This window comes from Agelaius tricolor, unplaced genomic scaffold, assembly GCF_023055355.1.
Source record: "Agelaius tricolor isolate 1412-34295 unplaced genomic scaffold, bAgeTri1.0.p SCAF_23, whole genome shotgun sequence".
Classification (NCBI taxonomy): Eukaryota; Metazoa; Chordata; class Aves; order Passeriformes; family Icteridae; genus Agelaius; species Agelaius tricolor.
In genome coordinates, this window is record NW_027269283.1 from 2306912 (window position 1) to 2326694 (window position 19783).

Sequence of the window (19783 nt, forward strand, 5' to 3'; positions counted from 1 at the left end):
TGCCGTAAATCGCTTATAGGTGAGAGTTAGAGGTGACAAAGTATGGAATTAGGAGACAGAAAAAGGAAAAAACGGCCAGTGACAGCAAAATTCTGGTTTCAAACAAATGCCCATGTACCTGTAAACACTCAGCCATAAAGCAGAAGGGAGAGGAAATGGAACAGATCTCTTCTGCTTTATTATGCCATCTGCTTTCCTTTCACCCTAAAAATGTTCTCAGCTTGGAGTCAGTGATAATTGTTAAGAAGGAAATCTCCAAGGTCTGAAATTACTTACCTGGTTGGTTAAAATCAGGCAAACCCAGTTTGCACCCAGTTCTTGCTCCCAGTTTCCCTTGGCTGCATTGACAGCTGATTTGGTCTTGTTCCTCTTAGTCACTCACTAAAAGAGTAAAACATTCCCTCCCTGGATGCTTTATTTGCAGCCTACTGATCAAACTTGTCTGGGTCCTGCTCTTCTGGTGGGTGCAGCAAAAACTTTGGGAATTCACTGTCAGTGTTAGAATTGACATCAACCCCAACATCAGCACATGAGGTGTGTGTTTCCCAGTGAAGGACACAATAACTTCTCCTGCCCCTTGAATTTCTCTGATATGTGGACACCCAGCATTACCATTCCAGAAGCTTTTAAAATCATTGAATTCCTAAATGTTTAACTCCTAAACAAGTCAAGAGGATTCTTGTTGCATGTACACAAAGCCAACATAATTTGGAGAACACCAAAGCCAGTCCAAAAGTTTTATTCTCAGCTTGGAGTCATGTGCCAGAGGGTTTGATCACCCTGTAGTTGTAACATCTGGGGCAGACAGGAAGAGCCTTTATAGTCAAATAATTACCAGGTTTTATCAAATTTTATAATTGACTTCAGGCATTTTAATAAAATTGAAAAATAACATTTTCAAATCTAGCTTAAATCAAGGAATTGGCTTATCTAATAATAAAAATTAAAAATAGTACTGGGAAAAAGGCTTAAGTTGGTGAGACATGTAGTTGGCATTATGTAAAAATCATTTTATATTCAGTAACTATGCTCTCATCACAGCTGTTCTTCTAAAAATTGCATTTTTAACTTAAATTTATTTACCTATGGTGTATGTCTAGCACCCACTGATATATATTTTTGACTTATTTTATCTTTTTTTGGTTCTTTCATTAAAATATTTCTCCAGTTACAATTAGGTGTGTGTAAAAACAATTCTGACCTGCACCAATATGAACCTTTCCCTGTGAGAAGCAGAGTTGGGGAGGAAAGAATTGCTATTTTTAATGAAAACCTGCTTTTCATTCTCTAAAACTGCAACATTTAATGAAAATAGCCTTGGAAACACCTCTAAACACTGTTTAGTGGAAACTGCCAAAACAGCAATGTGCTTTTCTTTAAAATTCCTAACAAACTGGACAAATGAGCAAGTTGAGGTGTTTATACTGTGGAGAACAATTTCTGGCTAATTCTTTGTCTGTCCCTTTTCCAGTTGGAAAAATGTGGTCTGGCATGGGTAGAGAGCTTTCTTGGGGAATGCTGGATATACAAGGATATCTGCTCATCCAACCAATTTATTTAAATTGGTCCAGAATCAGAGTTTTGCATCTGAAAAGGCCAAATTTACAGAATCTGTTCATTTGTAGTGTTTGTAGGTGAACACAAAGCCTTCAGCTCTTGTGTTTTCTCATCCAAGCCAGGCCTCTAATGACACTGGGTAAAAGTGCACAGTGGCAGTCAGAGCTGCCCCTCTGCAGCCTTTCCAGGAATTCATCTTAGAGTCACAGAATGTCCTGAGCTGGGAGGGACCCCCAGGATCACCCAGGGCAGCCCCAGCCCTGCCCAGACCCCCCAACAGCCCCACCCTGGGCATCCCTGGCAGCTCCTGCAGCTCTGGCAGCCTCGGGGCCGTGCCCATTCCCTGGGCAGCCTGGGCAGTGCCAGCACCCTCTGGGGAAGAGCCTTTCCCTGGTACCCAGCCTGAGCCTCCCTGGCACAGCTCCAGCCCTTCCTGGCTCCTGTCCCTGGTCACAGAGTTCCTACTCTGACCAAGCCAAGCATCCTCAGTGTCCTGCCCCTCATATGGGTTCCCTTCCAGACACTTTACCCTCTTAAAGGTGTATCCTTAGAACACACCAAAAGCCCAGATAGATCTCAAATATTAAATAGAAATGCAAACTTAAATATATCATAGAATCACAGTTTTGGGTTTGAAAGGGACCTTAAAGCTCATCCAGTTTTGGGCAGGGACCTTCAACTATCCCAGGGTGCTCCGAGCCCCATCCCACCTGGCTTGGACACTTCCAAGTATCCAGGGACAGACACAGCTTCTCTGGGCACCCTATGCCAGGGCCTCAGCACCCTTTTATTTAGGGCCCAGCTCACACAGCCCTGTGGATTTCCTGAGGGAATGGCTGAATTCTTTCCTTGCAAAGCCGTGCTTGTCCAAAACCTCTCCCAGCAGCACAAACACAGAGCTCTGAGCACGTTAATCGCCCCAATGAGCGACTCACACACAGACACATCAACACCTCACCTACCTGTCCCCATGATGGCATCATTTCTCTCTGTCTCTGCAGCAGTGGAACGGGAGGGACACAGCCCTGATGGTCACTCGAGTGGTCAACCACAGGCGTTTCTCAGCCACGGTCAGCGTGGCCGACACGTCGCAGCGCAGCATCAGCAAGTACCGCTGCGTCATCCGCTCCGACGGCGGCTCCGGCGTCTCCAACTACGCCGAGCTCATCGTCAAAGGTAGGAGCAGCAAACCGTGTTCATGCACAAGGAGTGTTTCCTCTCTGTCACTGTCATATTTTCTGAAAAATCTCTTTGCCCTGGATTTCTGCTCCTGGGAAGGTGAGAAACGGCAAAGAAAAATGAGAACAATAATTATCTGATTTGCTTCTCCTGTGTTTTGCTGCTTTGGAATGTGGTTTGGACATTGTTTAGCAACTGGTTATTGTTTTATTAGTTTAATGTGAATTGTTTTAACTTAATGACCAATCACAGCCAGCTGTGTTCCTTAGACCTCTGTGTCTCCAGGGCTCAGCCAGCCCTGCAAGACATCCCCATGGCTTTTGCACCTCCACTAATGTTCCTTAGCCCCAAAAGCACCTTCCCATTTTACCAGCCCATCCTGTACTGACTCCAGGGGGTTCGACACCCTCCCTATGATTTCCACCAGTATTTATATTATAATTGTTCAAGCTTCATATCACTCATTAATTAACTTTAAGCTTTACTCTGGGGCTCTTTCTCTGTGAATTTACTCTGGACAAGCAATTCCATCTCCACTCCCCATGGTGGGTGGTCCCAACCATCCCACAAATCTGACAGCCCTCCAAGCCCTGCCAGTGGGAACACGCCAGGAGGGCTTGCATATGTCAAGCAAACTGGAGTGGCCTCATGTTGCTTTGCTGGGCATGCTGGAGCCCATGGCAATGTGACAGCACCATGGGAGACACCCAGCAAGCCCTGGCACAGGTGGGAAGGGGACTCTGGAGATGCAGGCTGCAATGGAGAGCTGCTGCACCTGGCACTGCTGTACCAGCTGTGTCGAGGCTGTGGTGAGAGTCACAAGCTTTTCTTTAGTATCTTGTTAAGCCTTTTGTAAGTATCCTTTCTCTATTCTTTAGTATAGTTTAAGTATAGCATGATATGATATGATATAATATAATATAATATAATTAATATATTAGCCTTCTAAGAACACAGAGTCAGATTCTCAATTCCTCCTCCATCTGGAGAACCCAGAAAATACCACAAGATAACCGTCTATAAAAACTGGCATTCTGTTGGACCTTCTTTTGTTTGTATTAAAATAAGGAAAAAGGGTGAAAGTGATGTGAGTTTAAGTCGGTATCTCGGGTATTTGAATTTGATCTTTGGACACAGCCTTCTTTGGAATGTTTTGTAGTAGAATCTGGTGGCTATGGAGGCTTTTGCTGTAGTCAGCTGAATAGTTTGGCTGTCAGTCAGCTTCACAAGCTGCTTTCCTTCCCAGTATTTTATCAGGCAGAAATAATCTTGTGGTGGAGCATTGCGTGTCAGCAGAGACTGTTCAGGGCTGCTGGCAGTAAATGCTGGGATTGATTCTGCTGACACCCTGAAGTCCAGAGTGGAAGCATCAGTAGTTCTTGAAGGGTGTTTGGATTTTAGCCATGTTAATTACCATGATTCAAGAGCCTGACACATGCAAGGGGTGTCTTAATCTCACCTTCCTGAGGCAGGTGGTGAAGTGCTATCCCCTATGCTGGGTTCTTATTTATTTCTTTTTTAAACCTACCTTGATCTGCACCACTGGGGTGCTCACTGACTCTTAGGTAGTGAGTTCAGAAGGTGGCTGAGTTGTTCCTGAGGTGCTCTGTGTTTGGGGTGAGAGGAATTTGAGGTCTGGGTCTGTTCACAGGATGTAATTTACTCATCTAAATGGAGGGTATGTAAACAGAGAGCAGCTGTAGAAATGAGATCAGGTTGTCCACTGTGCTGCTCTCTGCCAGCTGATCTGTCCTTTGGTGATCAGATGTCTTTGTTATGCCTTGGAATGTTGTGTGGTGCAGATGTTTGGACCACACAGATCACAAGGAGAATGCTTGTGCTGGATGCCAAGTGCTTTTCATTCCCACCCAGTGATCTTGTATCTTGCTCAAATCTGGAGGAATGAATTCAAGATTAAAAGGGGATTGAGCTGCCAGGAGTGGCACACCTAGGATTGTAGCACAGCTAAATAGAAGGAAGGCAGCCTTCCAGGGCAAGCAGCTGTCAGAGCATTCCAGGCTCAGTTAGGTGCCTGGAATTCCCACAATTCACAGAATGCCCAGGTTGGAAGAGACCTTCAGGATCATCAAGTCCAACCCAGCCCCTCAACCAAACCCCTCAACTCAACCCTGGCACCCAGTGCCACATCCAGGCTTTGTTAAACACCCCCAGGGATGGGGACTCCACCACCTCCCTGGGCAGCCATTCCAGAACTTTATCACCCTTTCATGAAAAACATTTTCCTAATATCCAACCTATATTTCCCTTGGTGCAGCTTGAGAACTTCATGTTTGTTGTTTTTGGAAAAAAATAGAAGAATAAATTAAAACCATGTGTGGTTGGATGTCCAGCAGGAAAGATGCTGATGGCTTCATTACTGGGTTGCTCAGCCATGCACCCACCTGGAAGGAACTTGAACAGGGTCAAATTGTTGTGGGAAGGTCCCATCCTGCTCCTCATCCCTGATTAGGAAGCAGGTGAGGTTAAGTGGCTCATTTGAGGTCAGTTTGGTGCCACCCTGTGACACTGGGCTTCCAACCAGCCTGACTAATTTTAGTGTGAAGAATAGCAAATTGGTAATGCATGTGCACAGGCGGAAATGAAAGCAAATTGGAATTGTTTAATTCTGAAGAGATGATTATTGAATTGTAATAATGTACTTGAGCATACATTCAATTAGCCTGTAATTGAGGTTTTGCTCAATTGATAGTCCTGCTCCTAAACCTGCTAAATCCAAGCTAAATCTCTGCTTCTCATGTGCTTTCTCTTGATCAGAGGAACATAAAATCACAGGCTGTTTCTTCAACAAAGATTAAGATTTAAAATTGTGTTTTAATTGAAGATTTTAATTGAAAGATCTGTTTGCTTCCCTATGCATAAGAAGTTTTATTGGAGTATTTAGAACAGAAAGTACTTTACATTTCTCAGTATTGAATGAAAAAGTTTGGTAGATATCAAAAGAGAAGTTTTACTTTGAAATGTGCATACTCCTAAACCCCAAATTGGGCAGTAAATACCTGTTTCAGCAAACGGAATGATCAATGAACTTAAACACACCACCTTGATTGTCTGTGGGCACCTTCACTAAGAGCAATGTATTATTGAAAAGAAATTACTGTCAATTTTATACAAAAGAATATAACAGTATTAGTTCCAAATTATTCCAGTATGTTTAGTGGCAGGAGATACATTTGTAATCCTGTGAAAATGCTGTTCTCTAGGCAGCTATTTGCTGGATGTGCTAATGCTTCTCTGTCTTCTGGCTTGAATAAATGACAATACATTTATTCTTCTCTTTGCACTCTCCAGTCATAATAGGCAGGCCAGAAAAACCTATCATTTCCACCTGCCCCCCTTGCCATCCTTTGGTGCTCCAGTGGAAATAGCTCTTCTCCATTTCTCCTCTCTCACTGGTGCACATATAGTAATTTAATACAATTTTGTACAGGGCAGTTTAAAAAAAACCCCAGAGATTCTGTGTCTCACTACACTGCTCACACCTGAATGGAACATTTCCTGCCTGTAATTTTCTTTTAAGTAAAAGCTGCGTGGCAGTTCCTCATATTCTGAGCAAAATGTGGGCCTTGCTTGTATAAAGACTGTTTAAAATACTGTGGAAATTGGCTAGAATCTTATCATTTAAGGTCTGTATTAATGCTGGTGTCCTTCCAGGACACTTGTCACATTAGGTAAGGATGTGGATAACATTTTAAACTCTGTGGGGGTGTATGGAGGACTGTTTGCTGTTGCTTTTTTATTCTTTGATCCCATTCAGGTACGCTGGATGCCCAAATGAATCACTCAATATATGATAGGAATCTAAGCAGAGCTGATAAAGAGGGAATATTACAGCATCTATATACTATTTTATGAGCCAGTTTTTCTGAGGTTTTCACTTTCCAGAAGCCTCTCAAAATTAGTTTTCTGCTACCTGTTGCTACCTTAACATCATTTTAAGGCTCCTGGCATTTCTGTAGGGTCTGTTCTGCTGCTACAGGGGCAGGAGGAGCCTCTTGAGCCTCAGCCCAGCCTCTCCACAGACCTCCAGGGGGATGTTCTAGCTCTCTTCAATTTTGTCTTAGTGGATTTTCAAAGTGTTTGGCTGGAAAAATAACTTGTCTCTCACCTGAGAGGCTTTCTGTCATCACTGTGGTGTTTGGGACAGCTCACTTTTGCTTTTATCAGGCTTTTATCAGTCACAGGAGGAGCTGATTCCTTGAGTGACACCAGAGGGAGAGGTGGGCTCCTTGTCACAGTTGTTTATCATTCTCTCTCTGGGTCTCTTCTGCTCATCACTGTAATTCCACCATCTGTTTATTAACTCACCAGGTACACACTGAAATCTGCTCCAGTGATTGAGTCTCTTCCTAAAAGCAGACACCAGAATTTACAAAATAAAACTAACCCCAAACCACAAAACAAAGGAAAACAACAGAGACAGAAGCACTAAACAATGAACTGAATCAAAAAAACCTGTCAAATTGTTGGAGTGGAGATACTCAGGTGTGAAAAACATGATAAATAATTACCTATTTAAATAAATCCATATATGGAAGCTTCTCCAGCATGAAAGACACTTTGAAATTTTCAGATTTACAGTTCTAAGACAGACTCATCAAGGAAAAGCTCTACAGGTATTTTGCTGTCTCAGTATTTATTACTGGAGCTGACTCCGAAATAGTTTCAGTTAAATATTCAACAGCAGGAAATCCTACTAGGAGAAAGAATTTTCTGGAGCTTTAAAATCATAAGAAATGAAAACATCTTTGTTCTTCAGCGGAGGCTGATCTTGGGCTGGAGCTGTTCTACAAATGTCACATCAGGCTCTCCACTGATTTCCTTGCAAACACAAAGTTCAGTGTGGGTATGGAAGTGTGGGATTCATTTGTGTGTAACACACTCTGGAATGTGTTCCTGGGATGTAAAGAATGTTCCATGTAATCATAGAGGAGACTCACCAGTTCCAAAGTTTTTCACTTCCTATATGGAGATAAGTGATGAATGTGAAAAAGACCCTTTAAATATTTTCTGTATTGGTTTAATTTTTTTTTTTTTTTTAATATTTTCATGCCTGGGTACACACAGATAGTTCTATACCCTGAGATATTAATGCCAAATGTGCTCATTAAAATGGACACATGTGGTAAAATATTGCCCTCTTGCCATCATGGGGTAAAATAACCTCTGCTGGTGATGCTCAAGTCCCCATACTTCACCCAGGAGATGGGGTGTGGATATGAAAAGCAAGTTCTGTATTGGAACTGTCCTCTTTTGCCATCAGGGTGGCTGGAAGACCACATCCCTCTGTCCCTTAGAACTCTTTGAGAGACAAGCTCAGCTGTGGCACATCTGGTTTAGATTTTATTGTCAAAAACCCCATTTTTTCCATGTGCATTAATAAGCAGCTGGCAGGTGTGAAGATTCCTATCTGAATTTCTCAGGTTCATCCAGATCACAGAAGTTTCTGGGCACCTTTGAATTCATCTGCCTGAGTTCTGCCCATTAATCAAGGCCCTCAAAGCTCTCAGCTTGTGAGCAGGAGTCAGTCCCTGGCTGGTGCTCCCAGCAGTGTCAGGACACTGATAACACTGATAACACGGATAACACTGATAACACTGATAACGAGGGTTCCCTTGGGCTGCCTGCTCTCTCTTTGCCTGTCTTCTCCCAGTTTATACAAGAGCAGTCAGTGTTCACAGTGCTGTGCTGTGAGAAGCTGAGTACAGATCTGCTAAAACACCTAATGCTTGTCCTGGGGTGACATTAGGATGTTTGTATCCCCATTTGTGTGTTCTGTTCATGCTGGATATCATGTTCTGTGCCTTCAACACTGGCTCTGAAGAGTGAGAGTTTTGGTTTGGTTTCTTATCAGCCGCTCCCCCACACAGGTGGGACACACAGACAGGGCAGTGCATGGTGCTGCTTTTGCTTTTTGCTTGGCTTTTTGCTTTGCTCCTGCTTTTTGCTCCTGCTCATTAGTTAGTTTAGCTGAGCAGTCTGAATTTCCCTGGACTGTTTTTCCTTTCCCTTTTTTGGAACCCCTCGAGCCTGCTCTGGACTGGGCCACTTTGGGGCCTACTGGGGCCTACTCTGGGCAGCAGCCAGAGGGACTGAGAACAGAGTGACCACCCCCAGAGAGACTTTCTGAATTTGTCACCTTTGTCAGAGCAGTGACAGAGTGGTGTCACCTGGTATTGTTCATTTTGTGTGCTGGGGGTGCTGTGCCTGTTAAATAAACAGGTTCTTTCCACTTCTCTCCAAGGAATCCTTCCCAAACTGGTTGGGGGCAGGGGCTGTGTGGGTTTGCTTTCTGGAGGGGCCCCTTTGGAGGTTTTCTCCCAAATTTGCTCTAAACCAGGACATGAAGCAGCTCTGATCACTACACTCAGACTGGGAGGTGCACCCAGGCTGTTTGTGAGGGCTGTGCTGCTTGTGAAATATCTGAATGAGGGACAGTGGCTCTGTCATTCATAGAGTGTATGAAAAAGCCATATATTCCTTTATTTCTTTGCAGTCATAGTGGTGTAGGGGATGTAACAATCCCTTTGTTGGTGTTGGCTGGTAATTACCTGAACTTGTCACTGCTCTGTTTAATTCAGTGCCTTTCAGTATCTGTTGCTTTAACTCAGTTTTAATCATGGGGTGGGTGTGTGCTAGGGAAGGAGGAGGCAAAGAGATTACAAGCACTCCAATTTCTCTTCTTTCCATCCAGCTTCATATCTGTGAAGCCAGTGAAGGAGATGGAAGACAAAGCTGTTGTATTGTAGATTTTCAGTAGTATGAAACGGGAGTCCTCCCAAAAGGAAATATTTCCCTCTCCTTATGTTTAACTTCCAAAACAGAGCTGGGAAACGAAGCCATTTCCTTGAAAAGTGATAAATGTGCAGTTTATAGAGGGATCCAGTTGTCAACATGGCATCCAGGGCCACACAGACCTGCAGTAAGGGTCCAGAATATGTTTCCTGGTTTCTCTTGTTTATATTAATCAACAGGATGTAAACAAACATATTCAGGAAAAATACAAAGCCACAAGGGGTACAAGACAAGTTCATACACTAATAATGTATTCTCAATTCAATCTATATTTTCCCCTACTATTTTTGTTTCTCTCTTCAGCAGCCTTTTTTTTTGTGTTCCTCTGTAAGATGAGCAGGAAGTACTCAGGGTTTCAACTCGACCTTGTTTCTAACAACCTGGGAAATTATAATACCTCTCCTACCACACCACTAAATACATTATATACATGCAAACCTTTTAGTTTCTAGTTAGAATTATTAAGGAGGTTTAAGCCAACAGCATAGAAATTAACTCAGGACTGTTGATGCTCAGAAAAGAACATAAAATACCAAGAACACAGCTGTGCCTTGGCTGCCTGGAAGTATCCTTGCAGTGAATGGCCATCAGATATGTCCATTATCAAACAAACCTGGCAGCTTTTCATTCTTTGTTCCTTTTTAAAGTAGAGATTTTCATGCAAATTGATTGTTAATGATCCTCACATAATTTTGTAAAATACAAAATTGCACTTTTTTTTTTTTGCTTAGGACTGAACTTAAAGACCTAGCATGAAAGATGAGTCACATTCATTGTTAACTCTCCTCTGCTCATCCTTCCTCTGCCTGCTTAATTGTAGGGAAGTTATTAATGGGCTTCTCCTGAAAAATAGGATCTAAAGCTGTTCCTAATATATCCACCCTGTGGTTACACTGCTGTTAACTGCTTTCCATTCAAGAAAACTCCCTTGAAGTGTCACCATTTGTGGATGTTGGTGAAGGTTCTGGGCTGGTTCAGGCAGATTTGGGCACTTATGGGGTGTAATTGTTGAGTATGAGCTGTTAGCTGAGCAGGGCAGGGATATCCCTTTTGCACCAAAATCTATTTCTTTTGCAGAAAAAAAACCCCAACAACAAAAAAAAAAATACCACAAAACAAAGAAAGAAAGAAAGAAACAAACAAACAACAACAAAAAAAAAACAACAGAAAAACCCCACTAAAAAAGTAATTTTTTACTTGATGTGAAATGCAAGCTATGATGCACCAGATTTCTTAGTAAGAACAGATGATTGTTAGTACGAGAATCTTTAATAATAAACCTGCAAAAAAAAGAGTGTATTTGCAACCTATAGATCCCATGTGTGTGGGAGAAACCAATAATTTCCAAAGAAAAGGGAAAACTTTTCTGTAGAATGCAAATACCAATGCAAATACCTAAGCCAATGTGGTTACTGGAACTTTAAAAAATTTTGCAGCACCAGATGCTGAAGAAGCTCAGGTACTGATCTCTTTCAGCCATGCAGTAATTCCTGCAGCTAACAGGCTTTGTGCAAAATCCTGCATTTGCTGCAGGACACTGAACTAAGGAGAAAGGGACAACTTCTGCCCTGAGCCAGGTGCTGATGAATTCCCAGCTGTCTTTGCTTTGATTTGAGCTTTCATTTTTTGCTGGTAGCAACCTGTGAGCCTGCACAGTGCACAGTTGGGTTTCTTAGGATGTGTGAAACATGTGCCCAGAGTTTATTTTTCTTGTTTTTAAACAAACTGCAAGGCAAGATATAAAACAGTTAAAATTATTTGTTGTTTCTTTACATTGCCCTGACTTACTGAACTCAGATTTCTTCTGTTTTGTACAGCTTGGAGCACTTTGGATTGTGGTGAGGTTTGACCCTTCCTTAAACAATCCCTTCTTGTGGGTGTTCAGCCATCAGAGATTGCAGGTCTGGTGCCACCCACAGTCTTCTCCCTCCTTCCAACACACCACTACAGACTCTGCAAGGTTCAACTCCTCTGCTGGTTTAGAGGTGGGCATTTACAAGCTGAGCCTCTAATCCTGAAGTAAAAAAGGTTCAAAGTTCATGAGGAAACAAATGATGGGAGCTCTGTAAGACTTGACTGATGATGGGGCTAAGGATACTGGCATTAAGGCACCTCCAGAATCTTCTTAGCTTCCAGTCTGGGAGCTGGCTGAAGGCTTTTGGAGTCTGTGAGTGGTGCTGAGACCATTGCAGGAGTTTGTGTCAGGAATTCAGGTGGATGGGATTTTTAATGTTTGCATAGCATTTAGCTCTGAATGCTGGAGCTGAGCTGCTTTGCTCTCTGAGCCAGTGGAACTGAACTCCAGGGAGCAGCTGATGGTGATGCTTGCATTTGTCCTGTCTGCATGAAGAGATTGAAGAGCTTGTTGAAGTTTTAAGGAAAGAATGGTCACTTGGAAGTTCACTGAGGTTTGTGAGACCAGGAAACAGCCAGAACTGCAGCTTGGAGTGGAGATGCTGCAGCCCTCCTTTTCCATCTCTACCCAGCTGAAGAATGCTTCATTTTCCAAAGCAAATCATTTCCCAGCATCCATTCTAGCTGCAAGCTGATGGAATACTCTTCTCATAGAACCACCCCCCAAACCTGTTGCACTGCTTTCCAGCTTTGCTCTGATGTGCTGATTTTCTGCTATTGTAAATTCTTCCTCTGGTACTGGGAGACTGCTTCAGGTCACACCCTCCCCATCACCCCTGTCCAGCTTTTTTTGTGACTTTTAAAGGTGCTTTAGATCTAAGACCAGAAACATGCTGAGCAACAGGGTGATGGTTACAGCAAGCCCAGCAACTATTTTATTAATTGGCCTAGGAATTTGAGAAAGAAAACCCATAATATGATGTCTCCTAGCTCCCAAAATCCACACTGCCTGTTGAACAGCTGCACTATTACACCTTCAAGGTGAGCAGGAATGGTTTTAAACTACAGGAGAAGAGATTTAGATTAGATGCTGGGATGAAATTCTTTACTCAGAATGTGCTGAGGCCCTGGCACAGGGTGCCCAGAGCAGCTGTGGCTGCCCCTGCATCCCTTGCAGTGTCCAAGGCCAGGTTGGATGGGGCTTGGAGCACCCTGGGATGGTGGAAGGTGTCCCTGCCATGGCAGGGGTTGGAGTGAGGTGAATTTTAAGGTCCTTTCCAACCCAAACCCTTCTGTGATTTTGTGATTGTGCTCTCTCTGGTGCCAAGATACACAAAACCCCTGTCTAAAGAAATTATTCCAGCCCTCTTTCTCCTTTTTTTTTTTTTTCCTTAACAAGTTTCTCTCCAGTGCATCTCTTGCCTCTCTCTCTCAGCAGGAAACTTTCCATCAGTGCTTGTTTGCATGTGAGGAAGATGCAAATAGCTGCAAGACTTGGGCTGTCTCTGTTTGGATCCCATAAATCAGACTTTGCATATGCTTTACTGTCCTATTTATTACCCTGCAGCTACTACTGACTTACATGACAGACTACAACTTACAAACTGTTTGTTCCCTCAGCAGGGTACAGACACAAATTAAAATGGAAGAGGTTTGGATTACTTGCTTCTACAATTTTCTCTTTTCTTTCCTTCACGTTGCACAAAACTTTCTTTTGCTGCTACTGCTGCTTATGAATTTTGACTGACCCTTGTGAACACTGCTGACCATATCCTATTGCCTTTTGATCAGCAATGGGCTATTAGTGAGTCTTCTGACCCAGATTGCTCATCAAATAGTGATTTATCAGAATTTCCTATGATTCTGAGGTTGAAACTCTAAATATAAACACTTCTGTGCTTGCTCTTACATTGTCTTCTCCCACCTCCTTTTACTTTACCTGTGCTCTACTTGAGGAGCCTTGTAGATAATTTGTTTTCACTTGTGTCAAGAATATGGTGCTGGGAGGATGGCCCAGAGTTTTGGTACATTGATTTATTTGCATTTTGGGAGGCCATTCAGAGCATGCAGCAATCACTCTGCTCATGGAATATTTTATGCTCATTGTTGTAGTCACAAACCCATCTGCTCTTGAGAATTGAACTCTTGTCATAAACAAGCATTTTATATCAAATTATATATATATATATGTATAACCACCAGGATTTCTTAAGACTGTTTCATTAATTTCTCTTACAGAATTTAAAATTGAATAATTAGGAAAAATACATTTTTGCCCCCAGGATAGAACTTTTTCCCTACATGCATGGTCCTCTCAAAGCCTGTCCAGTGGGATTTGATTCAGCATTAGTTGACACTGCATTTAGTCAAGGAGACTAAGGAAAATCATTCTGGTATTGAATTATCCTCAAATTCACCATAATGTCTTTATAGCTCATCTTTATGGAATCACAGTACTGTTATAGTCTTTAGAGTGGGATTATTGGTGTTTCCTGAGCAAAAAGGGAATTTTAATAGCCTTCATTAGAGCTGTGATAGTTTCAATAGGGACCAGACTATTCTCCCTTCCAGGATTTACTTTCAACAGAGAGGAGGAGAATTGTCTGTGTAGCTCAGCCTCAGGTGTAGCAGCTCTACACTCATAAGGAACTTTTATTATTTTTCATATATCTCACTTCAATTACAGCTGTCATGACAGGAAGAAAAAAAATGTTTAATCTCATTCGACATTTTGTAAAATGCAGGCCACAGAATTCACGAGTCATTCTTGCATCATGAGCACTGCTGTATAAATAAAGCAGGAGAGTCTTCAAAAAAGATTGTGATTGAAAGGTTTTAAATTATAGAAAATCTCACCAGCCTTAGATAAGCTCTTTAAATACTTAATTATCTTCCCTGTGTAGCATCTATACCTTATTTGAGCGGGATGTTTCCAGTTTTTGCAGCTAACAGATCTTAAGCCTTTCTTCTAAATATAATCAATCTTGAAGTATTGAATGTGAACCTGTATTGATCACAATCTGGGCTTTGTTTGGTTAATTTATGTGTCTTAAGTGTCTACACAAGGTCCCTTGTTCTGTTGAAGAACTTCTGTCAGTTCTGGGGAAAATATATCAATCTGGACTCTCAGGTATTTTTGTGAAATATTTTCTTTTGTTTCCACAATGAATATGTTTCCTTACCAGCTTTGTTCTCTTTCTTGCTGTGGAATGGGGAAACCTTTAAGCATATATATTTTATTAATATTTCTTCCCCCAGTTCTAACACAAACCTGTTTGGCAGAGCCAGGGAAAGGCACTATAAACATGTCCTGCATGGTCAGGGAAAAGCACTTGTTCCATGTGGCAGGAGATCATTGCCTACACGCTGAATTTCTGCATCAAACGGAAACAAATAATACATGAATTATTGAGAAAGTATCCTGGAAACCTCACAAATAACTAATGGACTTGATGGAAGTCACTAGTTTTCAGTTCAGGTGTGGTTAAATGTAACATTATTTTTAATCTAACACCGTTTTGGTGTCAGACTCAGAAAGAAACCCCCTAAACCCACCCCAGAAAGGATTTCTGTGCCACAGAAAAGCTTTCACAGCTGGGACATGCAGGATTTTTGTGTGTGCTCCTGCACCATGTTTCTAACCCTGCCCACCATGAGGGCTGAACTTGTTCCACAGCCCCAAAATGTGTTCCCTGGCATGTTAAATTTTGGGTATTTTGAGGGAATATGGGGACTCCTGCTCCACCTCCTGTGGGTCTGTACATGAGTGCCTTTGGAATCCTGTGCTGTTTTATCAACAAACTGTCCAGCAAAAGTGAAGGATGAATGAAGGGATATTTGTGTGACCTTGCTGTTCTGAGAGCTCTGAGTTCCAGCCCTGTCACCTTTCTTCTCCCAGCAAATACTGTGGAGTTCAGGAATTCATCCAGGAAGTGAAACTCCCAGATTTGCAGTGGGATTTTAGTAAAAATTTTTGCAGAATTCCTTCTGTTGCTCTCTGTATTTATATCTTTTCACTCTGACAGGAATAAAGCACAGAAAATATTTTGAGATCTGGCCACGAGTCTGTCACCAGCAGTGAGCTGAGCTGCTACTTTGGCCATTATACACATCTTTTGGAGTAAATGAGTCTCAGATTTTGTTTGGTGCTGTCTCCCCCACCCTTTTCCTTTCCTTTTTTTCAGGAATAATGAATGGTAGTTTCAATCCTCCCCAAGTTCTGGCAGGCTCTGGAATGGTTTTTGTGAAATCCCAGCACCTATCACCCATCATTGCAGCTCTCAGGGTGAACAGCACACTGTGCAGCATATTGGAATTTCTAGCATTTATTACTGCCTCAAAGTGCATTATGTGAAAAAAGAAAGAACTGATCTTTTGCTGTAATACTGTGGAGTCTCTCTGAGGGAACAGCCTAAATCAAGAAGTATGTTTCAAGGCTGAGTTTAAACTGGAAATAAACAGAGATACAGCCCAGGAGAGGGAGAGCTGGAAGGAGTGTTGTGGTCTGCAGGGTATTGTGAAACTCTCTGTATCATAAAAACCTGAAATAAAAAGAGAAGTATTGAGTGGTAAAGAAAGATTCACCTCAACTATTAGCAGGCACTTCTGGTGTGTCTGCCTGCTGTACCTGGGACAGTAGATTACCAGAGCTGGTTCTGCTACTATTGCTGACTTTTTATGGGAGGTGTGGGGGATTTTTGGACCAAATCCTGACGTTTGCTTCATCCCTGGGTTTTTTTATGTGGGCAGGGAGAGGGAGGGCTCCTGTCACCAAAGGTGTCAGCAATTATCACTGAAGGGGACAGCCAAAGGTGATACAGAGACTCCATCATCAGAAGGCATGAAAAGGCACTTTATTATTAGAAATTCACAGTTCTTATAGAAACAATGGTGGACCTAAGACCTGATTGGCCTTTAGGTGTAGAAGCATCGGGGCTAGGATGGTCAGGACAGACGGACACGAGAGATCTCTGCAGCCAGGGCTGGAACTTGGGGTTATTGCAAAGGGCCTGGGGGCAGGGCCCTGCTGGGAGCTGCCAAACACAGCCCAGAGCAGGCCTGAGAGAAGTAAAGAGGGTGGGAAAGAGAAAGAAGGCAAGAGAGTGGTGAAGAGGATGAGAGAGAGCAAAAGAGTAAAAGTGTAAGAGAGCGAGGTTCTTATTACAATACCCTAAATCTTCTTCTGTGCTGAATATTCTCATTCTCACTAACCAATCTAGCACAAGATACAAATCCTATAGCATTTCCATATAGCCTATAAGAATCACTACATCACCATCCTGTGTTACATTTTAAACCCTAAAAACTCCTCTTTGGGCCCCTTCTGCCCAGCCAGTGGGGTCTGCTCTGAGCCTTGGGCCTGTCTGCAAGCAGAGGGTGTTGTTCCATCAAAAGGGGATCACCTTCAGCTGGCCATGCCATTGTTTTCCAGTTGTTCAGTAACTGAGGGATCTCAAAGCTTGCTTTCATTTCAATCTCACTTATAGTTTCCATATTCTCAAAATCTTTTGCCAGGCAATCATATTGATAAGGCTTTCCTGTTTCATCTTCCCCAACATTTAGGAATCTTCTCTCACCTATTGGTCAAGAAGGGATAACTCCTTCTTGTAAACATCTGTGACAAACAGAGATTGTCTGCCAAGTGTAGAGATTGAGATAATAATTGTTTTAATTCTTTCTCTGAGCTTTCTCACAACTTCTCTGCAAAATCCTGGGAGAGCTGTGTCTCTCTGTTCAGAGGATATGTGATTACCACAGGCTCCTAGCCAGAGTGATCCCTTCTGGTTAAAATCTTGGGTTTTTGTTTGGCTTGGTTGGGTTTTTTACATCCAGAATTTACTTATGCTTAGCAAAGGCTCTGTTTTTATCATTTAATTTTTAGTTTTGTTGCATACATCTCAATAGGTTGCCAGCCTTAGCTGTGAGTTGATTTTTTTTCTTTCCTGTCAAGTTTGCCTTGATCATTTGGGGTAAGTGAACCCACAACCTGACCTTAAATGTGAGGGCTTTTTCTGTGCCTCCCAGTGCTTGAGACAGAGCTTCCCTGCTTGTTCCAGCTAGAAGATAATCAGATAGAGTGAAACTGGGAGGGGGAAGAGCTGAACAGATGTATTTACTTGGAAAACACAACTTAGTGCTCACCATCCCAGCTGGCATATGAATAGACATATGTAAACCACAGAGTTCTGTGACCTCTAAGCACATGAAAAACACCCCAGAATATTTTTACACTGTGTGCTCATAGGATTTGCTTAACCCTCTAAAGCCTAAAGAACCTCAGAGCCATCTTTGTGGCAGCTGAGCTGACTTTGGGAACCTGCATTTTACTCCTGGCATTTTTGGGTTGGGGGATGTGGTAGAGGTTTAGGAGATAGTTATATTTCTGCTTCAAAAGCAGGAATGAGTGGCCCAGATGGATCAGATTTATCTGAGGTGTGAGCAGGAAAAAATAAATGATATAAATGATAATCAGCAATGGACTTGCTGCTTAGCTGAGCGTGGCTTTCACAATGATGCTGCCAGGAACCACAGGAAAATAAACTTTCTAACACAAAGCATGACCTGAATACCATGTGAGATCATGGAGAAACAGCCTCCTGAAGTTCATACTGTGCAGCTGGGGAGGTGCTCTAATGAAAGCTATTTTGAGTGGCTGTGTACAGTAAATTAGCAGCCTCCTGTATTTACTGCACTCAGTGGTATGCACTCTACTGCCTGCTTGAAAAGCTGTAAAAAAAAGCAAAGATTCTGTCTTGGGTAAAACCATTGTAGGTATTTGTGTCAGCTCTGAGATTTTTATAGGCACCTGTTCCTTGCCTTTCTCATTAGCTGCTCTCCAGGGCAGCAATTGCAGTGACAGCTATAACGTTATCCACTCACAGACACCTCTGCCCACATCAAAATGTTTTGCTGCAGGTGAGGTGATAATTTTCCTTGCATCAATCAAACTTCTGTCAGTAAGATCAGACAAATGGCCCTCTGGTTCCTGCAGCATATATTTATCCTGTTTTCAGTCTGAACAGGAGAAAATACAGTAGGTAATTCTGGTGGAAGGGAATGGAGGAAATGACTAATAATTGGCCAGTAAGACACTTGCATTGATAGGGTTATTCCACAGTGGTGGAGGTTTATTTGCAATTCCAGCAGTGTGAGTCCTTGCATGGAGGCTGCACTATTGATACCTGTGGCTTTAGATGTGTGTTTGTGGAAAGCAGAAGAGGAAAGGCAGTTTATTTCAAAATATTGCTGCTCTCTCTCCCATCCTTCTCCTTTTCCTTTTTTCAGGAATAATGATTGGTAGTTTCAATCCTCCCCAATTTCTGGCAGGCTCTGGAATGGTTTTTGTGAAATCCCAGCACCTATCACCCATCATTGCAGCTCTCAGAGTGAACAGCACACTGTGCAGTATATTGGAATTTAATGTTAATATTGAAGGTAAAACATGTATATTTTAAAATTTATTTCTTCATTAGGTTAGAGTCCCTACCATGTGCTTTCTCTAACCATTTGTGTCTATTAACCAAACCAATGTTCCAGGCAGTTGTGTCACAAACCAAGAGCAAAAAGAAGTTCAGCTTGTTGTTGGATATGTGAGATACTGTGTTTATATCCTTGGGGAGAAATGGGTCAACTTTTGTTATCAACCTGTGAAGTGCTTTGTGACAAAATGTCTTTAAGTAGCACAAACCAAAACAAAGCCCAGCTCTGTACCAGAACAAAGCACAAAAGCACCAGTGTGGCATAACTTTGATTACATCCCCTTGTTCTTCTTGTCCCATTGACCCCTGCAGACACCACCAGGCTTTGCTTATCCTAGAAGCTCATTTTAGGAGAAAAAGCCAGCTACACTTGCCACAGCTGGGCTGTGTGTGTAGGGATTGGCTGCTGGGGCTTTGTGCTGGTAAAGGAACAGAACACTGAGCTCTTCCTTCTGTTTTCTCCCAGGTTGTAGATATATTGAATAACCTGTGGTTGTTCAAACAAAGCTTGTCATGGTTAGAATCATTCTGGTTGGAAAAGCCCCCCAGGGTCATCAAACCCAGCCTGTGCCAAATCCCCACCATGTCACCCACCCCAGAGCACTGAGTGCCACATCCAGCATCTCTGAACATCTCCAGGGAGGCTCTTTAGGGCTCCTGAAGGAAAAAAAAATCCTTTTGTGTGCACAGCAGAGAATCGAACTGGGTATTTGCTGAACTTGTGTAAATAGATGGAGATGGGAGACAAAGTAAAAGGCAGCAATTATAGCAGTGATTGCAATTCTCCAAACTAACAGAAATTTGCTTGTTAGTTGGCAAAATGAGACATCCACCTGCCAGAGCTGAGTACCCAGAGCTGAGCAGAGCAGATCTTCCTTGGAGGACTCCAAACTCCTGCTTTT

General features: G+C 42.5%; 1 protein-coding gene across 9 annotated transcripts in view; it reads left to right on the top strand.

Moving 5' to 3' along the window:
- PTPRT (protein tyrosine phosphatase receptor type T) overlaps positions 1-19783 on the top strand; it is a 487791-nt gene that overhangs the window by 193291 nt on the left and 274717 nt on the right. For all 9 annotated transcript variants that reach the window (XM_071446915.1, XM_071446913.1, XM_071446918.1 and 6 more), the window contains exon 6: positions 2559-2733. In XM_071446915.1, the coding sequence (XP_071303016.1) occupies positions 2559-2733 (175 nt within the window). The remainder of the gene's footprint in view (positions 1-2558; positions 2734-19783) is intronic.